Source organism: Salmo trutta, chromosome 29 (assembly GCF_901001165.1).
Source record: "Salmo trutta chromosome 29, fSalTru1.1, whole genome shotgun sequence".
NCBI classification, from domain to species: Eukaryota; Metazoa; Chordata; class Actinopteri; order Salmoniformes; family Salmonidae; genus Salmo; species Salmo trutta.
Window position 1 is genome coordinate 35,833,323 of NC_042985.1, and position 15,148 is coordinate 35,848,470.

At 41.7% G+C, this 15,148-nt stretch overlaps 1 protein-coding gene across 6 annotated transcripts in view; it reads left to right on the forward strand.

The window, feature by feature from the left end:
• Window positions 1–15,148, forward strand: part of LOC115167498 (anoctamin-1) — a 54,500-nt gene that overhangs the window by 33,704 nt on the left and 5,648 nt on the right. For 4 of the 6 annotated variants that reach the window (XM_029721950.1, XM_029721951.1, XM_029721952.1 and 1 more), the window contains exons 13-24: window positions 1,342–1,424; window positions 1,548–1,559; window positions 2,838–2,909; window positions 4,193–4,267; window positions 6,615–6,816; window positions 7,082–7,193; window positions 7,384–7,441; window positions 7,794–7,894; window positions 8,063–8,205; window positions 10,204–10,356; window positions 10,894–10,946; window positions 11,105–11,289. In XM_029721950.1, coding sequence (XP_029577810.1) covers window positions 1,342–1,424; window positions 1,548–1,559; window positions 2,838–2,909; window positions 4,193–4,267; window positions 6,615–6,816; window positions 7,082–7,193; window positions 7,384–7,441; window positions 7,794–7,894; window positions 8,063–8,205; window positions 10,204–10,356; window positions 10,894–10,946; window positions 11,105–11,289 — 1,249 coding nt within the window. The remainder of the gene's footprint in view (window positions 1–1,341; window positions 1,425–1,547; window positions 1,560–2,837; window positions 2,910–4,192; window positions 4,268–6,614; window positions 6,817–7,081; window positions 7,194–7,383; window positions 7,442–7,793; window positions 7,895–8,062; window positions 8,206–10,203; window positions 10,357–10,893; window positions 10,947–11,104; window positions 11,290–15,148) is intronic. The other 2 variants (XM_029721948.1, XM_029721949.1) reach the window with 2 other exon arrangements.

The window sequence follows — 15,148 nt, forward strand, 5'->3', positions numbered from 1 at the left end:
TCATTAAGCAGGGGTGGTTATAAAAAATACTGCGGCAATTCTGATACTGTTCATTGCAAAATGCGATGATTTTGTCCAATTTGTCACATACGCTGAGGGAAAAAGTTTGACATGTGGCTTGATTGAACCATATTATGCGGTAAATGTGCCGTGATTGGTTGAAATTGTGAGTCCTCTTTGTTATGCTGTGATCGGTCAGTTTTAATGACATATTACTGCAATGATTTGACTGTTTTATGTGGTAAAATTGCAGTAATTGGTCAAATTTGCAAGCCCTTGCATAATAGTTTTGAAAACCAAACCTTTGGCAGTAACAAGACCTAGGGTCTGATTTCAATGTTGGACTCTTTTGGCATAGAGCAGGGGCATTCAACCAGGGGTCCGTGGAGGTACTGCAGGGGGTCCGCATTTTTTCCAAATGTATTGCTAGCACCAACAGAATAAAGGAATTTTGAATTGCAGACCTACAGTAGAAAATAGGACAATATCTTATTTCTAATGGTGTCAACTTTATTTCTCAACTCCTAATGTTGAGCAAATAACACTCATTGGAGCCAATTATACTAACTGGAGTATCTGACAGACTTTAAAAAATCATCTGCGAATAGGCTACAGTGTGGCTGCTGGTCAGCTTTCTTGACTTGGATATACATTGTTGCCAACACATGGCTAACCTTTGTTTAAACAGCTGCTCTTAGGAGTTCTGAGTTACCTTTCTAGCTTATGGGCTATGCTAGTTTACACTTTCTCTTCCAATTATGTTGGGAGATCAAAATAATGAATAACTATCTACCAAACCAATACATTTTAATATATTAATCATTTCTCCTTGCCATATTAATATAATATTTTGCTAACGTATGATGGGGGGTCCCTGGGCCTCCGGTTTGCCTGGGAGGGGATCCCTGGGCAAGAAAAGGTTGAATACCCCTGGCATAGAGGAACTTCAACATTGGAGATCAGAGTTTTTTTTTTAATGAGTGCATTTCACAAGTGGCTAGTTTTACATCAATTACCTTTCTAAAAACCACTGCAAAGGTTTTGCCTTCAAACTTTTGGTTTGAATCGCGACGTCCTGGCATGTCTGCCTCGTGATATGTTGGTCGGGTTTTCTGTCTCAATAGGACCCACCCTGGATAGAGTAGTGATGTAGTCAGAGATGTAGTTCCTCTATGCCAAAAGAGTCCATCGTTGAAACCAGACCCTGGTCACTGTTGCCTAGTGTCTGGATTTCGAGACTACGCATAATATGCTGGCTATTGTTGATTTTGCAAAAACTAATTTTGATCGCAAAAACCTGGAGGGACTGATTTTAAGGATGGGTTGTGTTTTGTTTCCCAGCTACCATGTTCATGGAGCACTGGAAGAGAAGGCAAATGAGACTCAATTACATCTGGGATTTGACTGGCTTTGAAGAGGAAGAGGTGAGCCTATGCCCTTGTTTTGGACCTGTTTGGCCAATTTGGACATGAACGTCTAATACAATGAAAAATGATTTCTCCTCTTAATCATGTTTTTTATGTTTTATATTATGGTGGTTCCTGAAGCAGGCACACAAGGTTTGAAATTGATTTTATTTATTAACTTAATTTTCTAGCAGCTTTCTCTACAGCTACTGTTACTCAATACTAACCAACTTCCCCCGGCAAGGTTTATATCACTCTCCCTCACTCTGACATTCTTATCTATTTCAGACAGAATTCATAGTATGTTACCTGTAAAAAAAAATATATATAAAAAAAAAAGTAAGGCATTGTTTACGTGACCCCCTTTCAAACAGTCCCTTATTTGCCACTTTGAAGGGTGAGGGGTGAGGGGTGGAAGTAGCCTAGTGGCGATCTGGCCATAGTTTCAAGTTTCAAAGTTTATTCACCACATGTTACAACGGGTGTGAAATGCTTACTTGTGAACCCTTTCCCAACAGTGTAGTGATGAAAGTAATAATATAGATAACATAAAATAACAAATAAAAACACAAGAAATATGAGATAAGATCAAGACAATACTGCAACAATTACTAGGTCTTGAGGCGGAATTTAATGTACCACTTTTTTTACCCCCACCCCTTTTTAAATATAAAGAAGACACAGTGTAAAGGTGTTTTTTTTGTTGTCTAGATATGGAAGGAATATCTGTTCTCTCTCTTTTTGTCTCTCTCACTAAGGTGCTTCTTAACATCCCCTGTCCTTTAAAAAACAATATTTAGTCACTAGGAAGCACCTACTGATGTTAGCAGAGTTGACAGTTGTTTCCCTCATACCTGCCTTACCACCAGGGCGTCTGGTAAACTGTGCTTCATGACTGCCTGCCCCAGTTCTCCCTCGGCTCTTTGCATGTCAGAGATGGTTAAAAGACACTTGCTTAGCCTTCTCCGTTTCTGTCTGCTCGCACAGTTATGGGCTTGTTTCTGTTACATATCAAATGACTGCAATGACTGTTTACTGGTAGATGGGGTAAGGTTGTTAAGTAGACAGGCAAGATAATGAATATAACATGTAGAGGTATTCTAATGGGTCTCCTAATCAATATGAGGGTGAAGTAAACATTTCCAAATGCATGAATGCCAAACCGATTTTTGAAGGCCTGCATCCCCTCTTACAGATACTGTACTGCTAGTATTGTTCTGTCACACATTTCCTCCTGTATGCTAGAAATGTTGGTGGTGTACCCCGCCGCACTGCGCTGAAACACCTAGCGGATGACGAGTTTTGTTGTGTGGGTGTTGCTATGTACTTGACAACTGGTTAAAAACGCCATTTGACCTGGATGATGTCAGTTCCTCCGTTTTGAGTGAAATGTGTCGAGCTTGTTTATTAATGTGCATCTGTCCGCTCTAGGACCACCATAGGGCTGAGTATGAGATCCAAGTCATGCAGAAGACCCTGAAGAAACAGGATATGTATCCCAAGGTAGGCCTTTTCCTATCACTCATGTGCCTCTTGGTGGGCTGTCAAACAACACACCATAAATATTATTACATTATTTATTTCAGTCTATGCATCCATGCATAGAATAAATTATTGAAGATTATTTATGGTGTTCAGTGTTTCTCTGTCTATTATTTTGCTGCATCAAGTGTCTGTTGTGCTGGTGCTCTTGACTTATAGTGTCAGAGATGGGGACTGGAACCATCCTAATGGAAGCACACAGACTGCTTCACCTCTCTCTCTCTCTCTCGTCGACATTTCCTATTCGCGAACACACATGCACTATGAGTAAAGGCACCGTTGCGTAACACATGGCGTTTGTCGCCTCCACTTTTTGTTCTCTCGTGAACTGCACCATTGTAAAGTTATCGTCACAGTCCAGAACTTTATTCAATGTCACCGAAGAATGCCAACCTAAAGTTGGACTCTTATATAGATTACCTCAATTCTACTGTCTCCACATGCACGTCTCATCTTTTTTTTATTTTACCTTTATTTAACTAGGCAAGTCAGTTAAGAACAAATTCTTGTTTTCAATGACAGCCTAGGAACGAACAGTGGGTTAACTGCCTTGTTCAGGGGCAGAACAACAGATTTGTACCTTGTCAGCTCGGGGATTTGAACTTGCAATCTTTCGGTTACTAGCCCAATGCTCTAACCACTAGGCTACCCTGCCGCCATTATCTTCTCCTAGGCTCTAAAATATAATGTATCTTGGATTTGTCCACAACCCATACCACCACCCTCAGATACTCCTACCAGCTATTTTATTAGTCTTAGATGCTCTGCAGTCTATAGTAAACTGAACAACCTTCACTGTCTCTATTTACTCCTGCATAACAACAGTTAGCACATGTTGGATATCAACACATGCCAGGGTGGTTGTTTATATCTGGCTTCCTCTGAACCGCATCTCGTGCATGTCAGCTCCTTTCTCGTCAGACGACGAAGGGGTCATCACATTCCCTTTCTCATCTGGAAACACGGTCTGAAGTTGCTGACCCTCCTTTTTATTTTAGTATTTCTGATTTTTTTTTAGACACATTGAGATGCGATTTGACTGCACAGTTTCGTGTCCAGGAGCTCAGATTATGTGTGCTTGGTTGGAGCGGTGTTAGTCCGCTCGGGGCGAGAGTCGCCCTGACTTGTTTGGAAATGGCTGTCAGCATAAACAATCACGGCTGAGGACACAAATCGCTGTCAGATAGTTGTTTCGGTTTGCTCCTATTTCTCACCTGATTTATGTATTAATTACTCTGTTTCAGGATAAAAAAGTGAAACTGACGTGTACAGACCGTGCACCAGCATATATGATGGGACTTTTCCTAATGCTTTTTATGGTAAGTTGATGTGCCCAAGGCCCACACAGCATGTTAGTCTGTGGTATTAGATCCAGGGATGTCACTAGGATCGGGCTTTCAGGGATTTAGCCCTGAATGATTTTGGGTTAGCCTCAAGTCTTTTGCGCTGCTGCGATGGTGTAAAAATTTTTTAAAAAGTCAACTGAATGCGTCGCTTAGTTCGTAGAGCCGGAGGTTACGTAAATTTCCCAAAGTCATCCAACCGTTATAATAAACGTAAAGCATTTGCCGTGTGTGGTCAACTAGATGGTAATTTCAGCACCATTTTAATTGGGACGTTGGCGTTGTGCTGCCTTGAGACAAGCACAGGAACTCGTCTTGATAAATCAATGTCTGATTTTTGTTTTCACTGAATCTCCATTTGTATATTTGGTTACACAATTAGGCTGGGAAACTTTAGCTAAGTTGAAGTGAGTGCTCATGATCATTATTCTAGCAATTGAAAGCAATGCAGATCTTCTGGACACACACAATTAGGCCTACAGGTAACTGCCAAAATAATGGAAACACTTCAGTAAATGAGGGATACAAAGTATTTTGAAAGCAGCTGTGGACAAGTCCGGTCCTGGAGTGTCCTGACAAAAGAAAACAAAAAAATATTTAGGTTGACTTCATCCAGTGTACAGAAAAATGTATTTGCATGGTATGCAAATATGTGCATGTTTAATTAGATATAGCCTAATTTGCATAATTTAACACAATATTTCAGAAACATTGTAATACAAAAAAGTATTTAATTTGTGTTTACATTCAACTGGTAAAAGTTGAATTGTGATATGATTAAGATTAAAAAATATATATACCTTATTAGGGTGTGGTGCCTGGCCTTTAACCTCTATGGGCTAAGCGTTCCACCTACTCAACAGCCAGTGGAATCCCGTGGCGCGATATTCAAATACCTTAGAAATGCTATTACTTCAATTTCTCAAACATATGACTATTTTACACCATTTTAAAGACAAGACTCTCGTTAATCTAACCACACTGTTCGATTTCAAAAAGGCTTTACAACGAAAGCAAAACATTAGATTATGTCAGCAGAGTACCCAGCCAGAAATAATCAGACACTCATTTTTCAAGCTAGCATATAATGTCACAAAAACCAAAACCACAGCTAAATGCAGCACTAACCTTTGATGATCTTCATCAGATGACACTCCTAGGACATTATGTTATACAATACATGCATGTTTTGTTCAATCAAGTTCATATTTATATAAAAAAAACAGCTTTTTACATTAGCATGTGACTAGCATGTGACTAGCATTCCCACCGAACACTTCCGGTGAATTTACAAAATTACTCACGATAAACGTTCACAAAAAACAACAATTATTTTAAGAATTATAGATACAGAACTCCTTTATGCAATTGCTATGTCCGATTTTAAAATAGCTTTTCGGTGAAAGCACATTTTGCAATATTCTGAGTAGATAGCCCGGCCATCACAGGCTAGCTATTTTGACACCCACCAAGTGTGGTACTCACCAAACTCAGATTTACTATAATAAAAATTGGATTACCTTTGCTGTTCTTCGTCAGAATGCACTCCCAGGACTTCTACTTCAATAACAAATGTTGGTTTGGTTCCAAATAATCCATAGTTATATCCAAATAGCGGCGTTTTGTTCGTGCGTTCAAGACACTATCCGAAGGGTAAAGAAGGGTGACGCGCCCGGCGCGTTTCGTGACAAAAAAAATTCAAAATATTCCATTACCGTACTTCGAAGCATGTCAAACGCTGTTTAAAATAAATTTTTATGCGATTTTTCTCGGAAAAAAGTGATAATATTCCGACCGGGAAACCCTGTTTTCGTTCAAAGACGGAAAAATAAAAACATGGTGTCGGCTCGTGCACGCGCCCCCCAGTCTCATTGTTCTCAGATCGACCACTCTCCAAATGCGCTACTGTTTTTCAGCCATGGCCTGCAAAGTCATCATTCAATGTTCTGGCGCCTTCTGAGAGCCTATGGGAGCGTTAGAAAATGTCACGTTATGCCAGAGATCCCCTGTTTTGGATAGAGATGATCAAGAAGGCCAAGAAATAGTCAGAGAGAGCGCTTCCTGTTTGGAATTTTCTCAGGTTTTGGCCTGCCAAATGAGTTCTGTTATACTCACAGACACCATTCAAACAGTTTTAGAAACTTTAGGGTGTTTTCTATCCAAATCAAACAATTATATGCATATTCTAGTTACTGGGCAGGAGTAGTAACCAGATTAAATCGGGTATGTTTTTTTTATCTGGCCGTGCAAATACTGCCCCCTATCCCCAACAGGTTAAACAGCTCATGAAGTCAAAGGTTTTCTTCTCTTGTCTCCTCTGCAGATTGGTGTGACCTTTGCTGTAGTGTTCGGGGTCATCCTGTACAGAATCTCCATCAAGGCTGCCTTACACATGAGCTCCAATCCCACGGCTCGCTCCAACATCCGGGCAACTGTCAAGGGCACCGCTGCTGTCATCAACCTGGTGATTATCATCATCATGGATGAGGTCTACGGTGCCGTAGCTCGCTGGCTCACCGTTCTTGGTTAGTCCCTCAAATATGAAAAGGAGGCTGTGGTCACACAACTGTACCATATTAGCAAAGCTCTCCCTGTATTAGACCCTGCAGTCTATCTGGGAGTCCTACCTGTATTGACTGTATTTACCAATTTTATTTTACTACATTTTTAACTACTTTTTGGTGTTGGCAACAAAAGCTACAGTTCTGGATTATAACCCCCTTGACCACTGAAACCTCTTCAGTTCTTTATCAATCAAGCGATATAAACTCATTGTGTTTTTATTCTCAGAGGTGCCAAAGACTGACAAGAGTTTTGAGGAGAGGCTGATAATCAAGACCTTTGTGCTGAAGTTTGCCAATGCCTTCTCCCCCATCGTCTACCTGGCCTTCTTCAGGGGCAGGTTGAACTCTCCTCTACTCTATTTGACTAATAAGCTTCTCCACAACTCAAACATCGTAACAGATATTCGACCGTAGATACACTTTCGCCATAAAACCTGATTTTTAATGTTTAATAATTTGTTTTGTAGTGTGATTTACACCTCTTAAGGATAGTGGTCAATGAATATTTTTCAACCTGTATGTCCACAGAATGGTTGGGCGTCCTGGGGACTATGTGTATGTTATCGGGTCATACAGGATGGAGGAGGTAATCAACTGTATTCACCTTTTGTTTATCTTTAAACATTGACCAGAATGCCTTTAAATGTTGACCAAAATAAGTTCTAATCATTCAGTGCTGGATAATCAATGGAAATATTACCTTATGCTGTAATGGTTATAACCCTCCCTCATTTACGAAGTAACGGAGGCAAGATCCGCTGTAGGTATCCCAGGGCAGTTGTATAGGTTCCAGGACTGGTGCCCTTGAGCCCTATCCTAAAGACAGTTTGCATTGTAGATAAAATCAAAGCTAACCAAACTTCAAACCTGTTCGATTGAGATTACCTCTGTTATCTGTGTGTCGGACGAGGTTGACTGCTGTCTCGTCTGCACACCAGTGTGCCCACGCAGGTTGCCTGATGGAGCTGTGTATTCAGCTCTGCATCACCATGCTTGGCAAACAGCTCATCCAGAACAACCTGTTTGAAATTGGCATCCCGTAAGTACAGTACAGAGCAGGCGCCGTTCTGTCTGGATGAAACTAGGACATTATCACACACCCACTCTCACACACACACACACACACACACACACACCCAAGCAGTAAAAGAAAGATGCTCAGGGCTAGATTCATATTACTACCGTTTCTTTTCTCTGCTCAAAACAGTAAAATAAAGAAGCTGATCAGGCGTCGGAAGTCTGAAATGGACTCTCAGCAGCAGGAGGACTATAACATGACCCTACAGCGTCATGAGAAGGACCACTTCCTGGGTCCCTTTGTGGGCCTCAGCCCAGAGTACATGGAGATGAGTGAGTCATATGTCAGTCTGTCCAGTAAATCTCCTGACAGCTTTCTGAGGATCAGCCGCCCTCAGCCCACCCTATTCCAAATGGTCCTTATCACACGAGGCAGAAGGGAAATGAACTACTGCAGTGTGCCGTGAGTAGAGATTTGGAGCAAAGGATCATAGAGATCATAGATATACTATTTCATTCTAGGGGGTGTGATAAGCATGTCTGATTGGGTTTTCCCTTCTAAGGTCAACTAATTACTGCCAATGAATTACTTCTAATGTACTGTGCACTACATACATAATTGGTCAACTAATGCACATTAGTTGACCAATTATTTTAAGCTCTTGCTATTGAGGTCAGGTCTTTTGTGGGGGTTTTATGCAGGGACGACACAACCGTGTTTGTATGAAATTGGCAACTTTTATAAATGTCACTGATTACTGCGTAAAGAGCGGTGCTACCGAGGGTAACATTTTCTTGCTTGCTAATTCCAGTAATCACTTTATCGACCTCATGGCGTGACATTTGATTTCATGATAAGAAACGTTACCTCATGCCGCTCACGGTATTAGATCCTGATTCGTTGTAAAACCTCCGATGTGGAACCCTTTCTAAAATGCTTGTTCTCTGCATGAGATCATCTCCAGTGGAGAAGCAGAGAACTGTTTTGTCTATGATGCCCACGTAGTCAATGTAAGTGGATTTAGTTGACCCGATTTTACTTTAGTCCTTAGATGTCGTTATCAGTGGCTTCTTTCATAATTGCAGCATCCGACTGAATAACTGGACAATCTCAAAAGCATATTCATTGAAAAGACGCGTTGTGTAAGACGGAGATGGGGGGAAACCTCAAACGTCCGTACATCTGTGCCATAACATACTGATACTACTACATGACTTACTGTATACCAGGAGCGTTGCGCCAGTAACTGAAAGATTGCTGGATCGAATCCCCGAGCTGACAAGGTAAACATCTGTTGTTCTGCCCGTGAGCAAGGCAGTTAACCCACTGTTCCCCGGGCGCCGACGACGTGGATGTCGATTAAGGCAGCCCCCCCCCCCCCCGCACCTCTCGGATTCAGAGGGGTTAAATGCGGAAGACACATTTTCAGTTGAATGCATTCAGTTATACAACTGAATGGGGTATCCCACTTTCCCTTCTTTTCCCCACACCATATCAGTCATAAGAAGCCTTACTGCTCCCTCTCACTATCCGTGCAGTGGATAAACCTTGAATAATTACTGTATGGAATTAATTCACAGTATTTTGAACTAAAGTGTTTATAATGCAGTTCCATACCCTGATACACAGAAGCCATAAAGAAGGATTATGGTAATGATTCCAGGGTTAGTTCAGTATGTCTAGTTATTATTTATACTGTACAACTTTATCAACTAGAAATAGTTCATCTCTGGGTAGCAGCTATAGAAGCACAGTCATATTATTGTAGCATAGCAGTCCTATATACACTGACTCAAAGATTCAGTCCATCTTTAGGTTGGTAGGCGAGCCTGTTTTTAAGTGGCTTTTTCAAGGGTACTCAACTGACAACCAGCTAGGTTTAATATATGGATGCAGCAGACATAAAACCTGCACACAGGCACAAAAGGCCAGAGTGTTTGAACTCATTCAGAGTGTGAAGTGGGCCATTTTTGTATATATTTTGTTGCTTGGATCTCTGGAAGTTTTACCCAGTACATTTCAGTTTTACCCAGTACATTTCAGAAAGCAAGTGCAGAAACATGGCGTGTCCTCATTCCGCCATCTCGTTCACGTTCGTCTCTCATATGTTCTCCTTGTAGTATGTACTGTGTATTTTAAATGTAAACGCATATCTAGCGTAGTCTGGTATTAAGAGTAGACTGTTATAGGCTTGTGCTCCTCTTTCCACTTCCCTCTATACTCGTGCTCCAGTTATCTAATTTGAGATCTAATCTACCCAGCATGCTTTGTGTTGATTTCCTTGTGGTTATAATGTCCATTTGAATATCTTTTTATTTTTTTACTTGCAGTCATCCAGTTTGGGATGGTGACCCTGTTTGTGGCCTCCTTTCCCTTGGCACCACTCTTTGCTCTGCTCAACAACATCATCGAGATCCGTCTGGATGCTAAGAAGTTTGTCACAGAGGTCAGGAGGCCCATCGCAGCCAGAGCAAAAGACATTGGTACAGGAGGTTTCCATCTCCACACTTTAACAGCACTGGTCTATTGATGCTATACTAAAAGGAACATTTTTACATAATTGGAGATCCCTAGACTTGACCCCACACAATAGATACCAAATTGAATTAGATTGCAGGAGTTTCCCATCTGAAAACACAGGTCCCTCACAAATGTTTTGGTCTTGTTTGTGTGAATACATAATCGAGTCAGTCTCTGACTTTGACCAAATACTGTGGCTATTTGGTTTGAATGCAGTACATTTTTAGCCTACAATAATGCAGTAAAATCTAATGATCCTTAAAACTCCTTATTAACCCCTTATTAACAATCCATTCAGTATATCAGTGGGATATACTTTTTATGTTCATGTTTTTCTGGTGGTGCACATTGATGGTGTGACCATTCTACATTTCTTTAACCAATGAATCAACCATTGCATCTACCATTTTTTATTAAAATAGGTACATGTTATGAAGCCCGCTTGTCTACCCAGTTATTGGTGTTTTGGGCATATCTCTATATCTTCTTTGTTCTCTCAGGCATTTGGTATAATCTTCTGAGAGGGCTCAGCAAAGTAGCAGTCATTGTAAATGTAAGTGCATACCTTCACATTTAATAAAAACATTTAAAGTGCTCATTATTTCCAGGTCTGTCATCAAGATTATACAATGTTGACATTTTGTCATTTGCATTAGTGGACATTTGAAAATAATTTTGGTCATAACACTCTCCGCTGTCTGCTCTCTCCAGGCGTTTGTGATTTCCTTTACGTCAGACTTCATCCCTCGACTAGTCTACCAGTACATGTACAGCCCTGATGGCTCCATGCACGGCTTTGTCAATCACACTCTGTCCTACTTCAACGTCAGTGACTTCAAGCCTGGCACAGCCCCTCTGCAGCCTATGCACCTGGGGTATGAAGTGCAGATATGCAGGTAAGACAGTGAAAATATTATTGCCCCCCGCGATGAAATGGGGAAGGGGACTATGAATCTGTCTCCGTGTGTACGTCACCACTGGCCCGATTTTGACGAAACTTGGGTGAATGATGTCTTGCCATAGAGGTCCGGCATTTACAAAATGACACTGATTGGCCAGATGGTGGTGCTATAACAAGCGATTGAAAATTACAACTTTGAAAGGTCACGCTCCTCACTCTGACATAATGTCATGAAATTCGCAACATAGGTACCTCTCCTCACAAGGAACAAGTTTGCCTCAGCGACCCATAAGGTCCACCATGATGGATTCTTCCGCCATTTTGAATGTTGTGAAAAACACTAAAAACGCTACTCTGGTACCGAAATTATCGATTTGCACGAAACTTGCACGAAAGGTCTCAATGCAATATTTTCCAGACTAGTAATTAAAACAACATGGCCGCTATTGACCAAAGCTAATGGTAATTTACCAAAGTATCCGGAGTCTTCAATAATTTGGTCAATTAACATAATCTATGGTAACTTTTGTCATTTATACTTAAATAACTTTTATTTTTGTTATATCTGTGTCCATGAGTTTATATTCGATAGATCATATGGTTCAAGACAAAAATAGCATAATTAATGAAAAAAGCATCTAATCAACAATGGCATTATTTTCAATAAACTCTGCAACTCTTCTAACTAATGACTTTTTCACAACTTCCGCCAGTTTGACGACAAAACATTGACAACAAATACACTACAAGACCAAAATGTCAAACATCTCATTCCAAGATTATGGGCATTAATATGGAGTTGGTCCCCCCTTTGCTGCTATAACAGCCTACACTCTTCTAGGAAGGTTTTTCAGTAGATGTTGGAACATTGCTGCGGGCACTTGCTTCCATTCAGCCACAAGAGCATTAGGGAGGTCGGGCACTGGTGTTGGGCGATTAGGCCTGGCTCGCAGTTGGCATTGCAAATCATCCCAAAGGTGTTCGATGGCATTGAGGTCAGGGCTCTGTGCAGGTCAGTCAATTTCTTCCATACCGATCTCGACAAACCATTTCTGTATGGACCTCGCTGTGTAAACGGAGAGCATTGTCATGCTGAAACAGGAAAGGGGATTCTCCAAACTGTTGCCACAAAGTTGGAAGCACAGAATCGTCTAGAATGTCATTGTATGCTTAAGTGTTAAGATTTCCCTTCACTAGAACTAAGGGACCTATCCCGAACGATGGAAAACAGCCTGAGACCATTATACAGTTGGCACTATGCATTCTGGCAGGTAGTGTTCTCCTGGTATCCGCCAAACCCAGATTCGTTTGTCAGACTGCCAGATGGTGAAGCATGATTCATCACTCCAGAGAATGCGTTTCCACTGCTCCAGAGTTCAATGACGGTGAGCTTTACACCACTCCGACTGATGCTTGGCATTGCACATGGTGACCTTAGGCTTGTCGGCCATGGAAACCCATTTAATGAAGCTCTGACGAACAGTTATTGTGCTGACATTGCTTCCAGCGGCAGTTTGGACCTCGGTAGTGAGTGTTTCAACTGAGGACAAGCGATTTTTACACGTTATGCGCTTCAGCACTCGGCGCTCCCGTTCTGTGAGCTTGTGAGGCCTACCACTTTGCAGCTGAGCCGTTGTTGCTCCTAGACGTTTCCACTTCACAATAACACCACTTACAGTTGACCGTGTCAGCTCTAGCAGGGCATAAATTTGACGAACTGATTTGTTGGAAAGGTGGCATCTTATGACGGTGCCACTTTGAAAGTCACTGAGCTCTTCAGTAAGGCTATTCTACTGCCAATATTTGTCTATGGAGATTGGATGGCTTTGTGCTCGATTTTATACACCTGTCAACAATGGGTGTGGCTGAAATAGCCGAATCCACTAATTTGAAGCGGTGTCCACATACGTTTTTATATATAGTGTACATATTGACATAGTAAAATAAATACAAGTGTATAATAAAAGGGATCATGCTGAAACCCTCATATTAAACACCAATGGTATTCACAAAGTTGATGGTTTAGGATGTTTTACAGCTTTGTCATTTTATATTATTTCATATATTTTACATGTGATAAGGCCACACAGTGGGCCAAAGATAATTACAGACACCTGTAATAATCTGTCTTGTGATTAGATTACATAAAATCCTTGAAAGAAACCAAAATTCTGGTTGTTTTACTTGTAAACTTCACAAGTTTCCAGTAATATATCGTCCCTTTGCAACCATTCTCAAGACTCAACATATGCAATCACATTCATATCGACCACACAATGGCACTATAACGGGCACATGTTTTGTTACTTTCAGTATAGTCTAGGTTGAATTGGGAGAGGATATATGGACATGCCTGGTTCCCAATATTGTTGACTTATGTCATGCAGGGAGAGTTGAGTGGGGACAAACGGAACTGACTGAACCCAATCCATCAGTCACCCCAATGAGCCTTCTCCAACTAGCTAGTTTATGCTTGTGGCTAGACGATTCAGTGAGAATTTTAAAACTTGTCTGCCTTAGCTGGGACTTTGGAGAGTGTTCAGAATCATTCTGTTTTTATCAGAGTAATTGTTTGTTTTTTTTCTTCCCAAAACATAGATGTTAATGCCGTAGTTGTACATTTTGGGTGAAAATCACTCCAATAAATGTGTTTTAGTTGTCACACCAGCGTGATGATATTGGCTACACTATCGAGCTACTTCCCCCAGCAGTGCTCTGCAAGCGGGAGCGAAGGAAACGCTGCCAAATGATTTATATACACTGAACAAAAATATAAATGCAACATGTAAACTGTTGGTCCCATGTTTTATGAGCTGAAATAAAAGATCCCAGAAATTTTCCATAAGTACAAAAAGCTTATTTCGCTCAAATGTTGCAAAAATGTGTTTACATCCCTGTTAGTGAGCATTTCTCCTTTGCCAAGATAATCCATCCACCTGACAAGTCTGGCATATCAAGAAGCTGATTAAACACCATGGTCATTACACAAGTGCACCTTCTGCTGGGGACAATAAAAGGCCACTCTAAATGTGCAGTTTTGTCACACAACACAATGCCACAGATGTCTCAAGTTTTAAGAAAGTCTGCAACTGGCATGCTGACTGCAGGAATGTCCACGAGAGCTGTGTCTGTCGATCCCGGTTCTCTCCACTCTGCACAGGCCATACAAACGCTTCACACCGCGTGGCCGCTGCCACTCTAACCTGGTGGTCCCAGCGCGCACGACCCACGTGGAGTTCCAGGTCTCCGGCAGCCTCTGGAACTGCCGGTCGGCGGCCAACAAGGCTGAGTTCATCTCAGCCTATGCTACCCTCCAGTCCCTAGACTTCCTGGCGCTGACGGAAACATGGATCACCACAGATAACACTGCTACTCCTACTGCTCTCTCCTCGTCTGGCCACGTGTTCTCGCATACCCCTAGAGCATCGAGCCAGCGGGGTGGTGGCACTGGAATCCTCATCTCTCCCAAGTGGACATTCTCTCTTTCTCCCCTGACCCATCTGTCTATCTCCTCATTTGAATTCCATGCTGTCACAGTTACCAGCCCTTTCAAGCTTAACATCCTCATCATTTATCGCCCTCCAGGTTCCCTTGGAGAGTTCATCAATGAGCTTGACGCCTTGATAAGTTCCTTCCCTGAGGATGGCTCACCTCTCACAGTTCTGGGTGACTTTAACCTCCCCACGTCTACCTTCGACTCATTCCTCTCTGCCTCCTTCTTTCCACTCCTCTCCTCTTTTGACCTCACCCTCTCACCTTCCCCCCCTACTCACAAGGCAGGCAATACGCTTGACCTCATCTTTACTAGATGCTGTTCTTCCACTAATCTCATTGCAACTCCTCTCCAAGTCTCC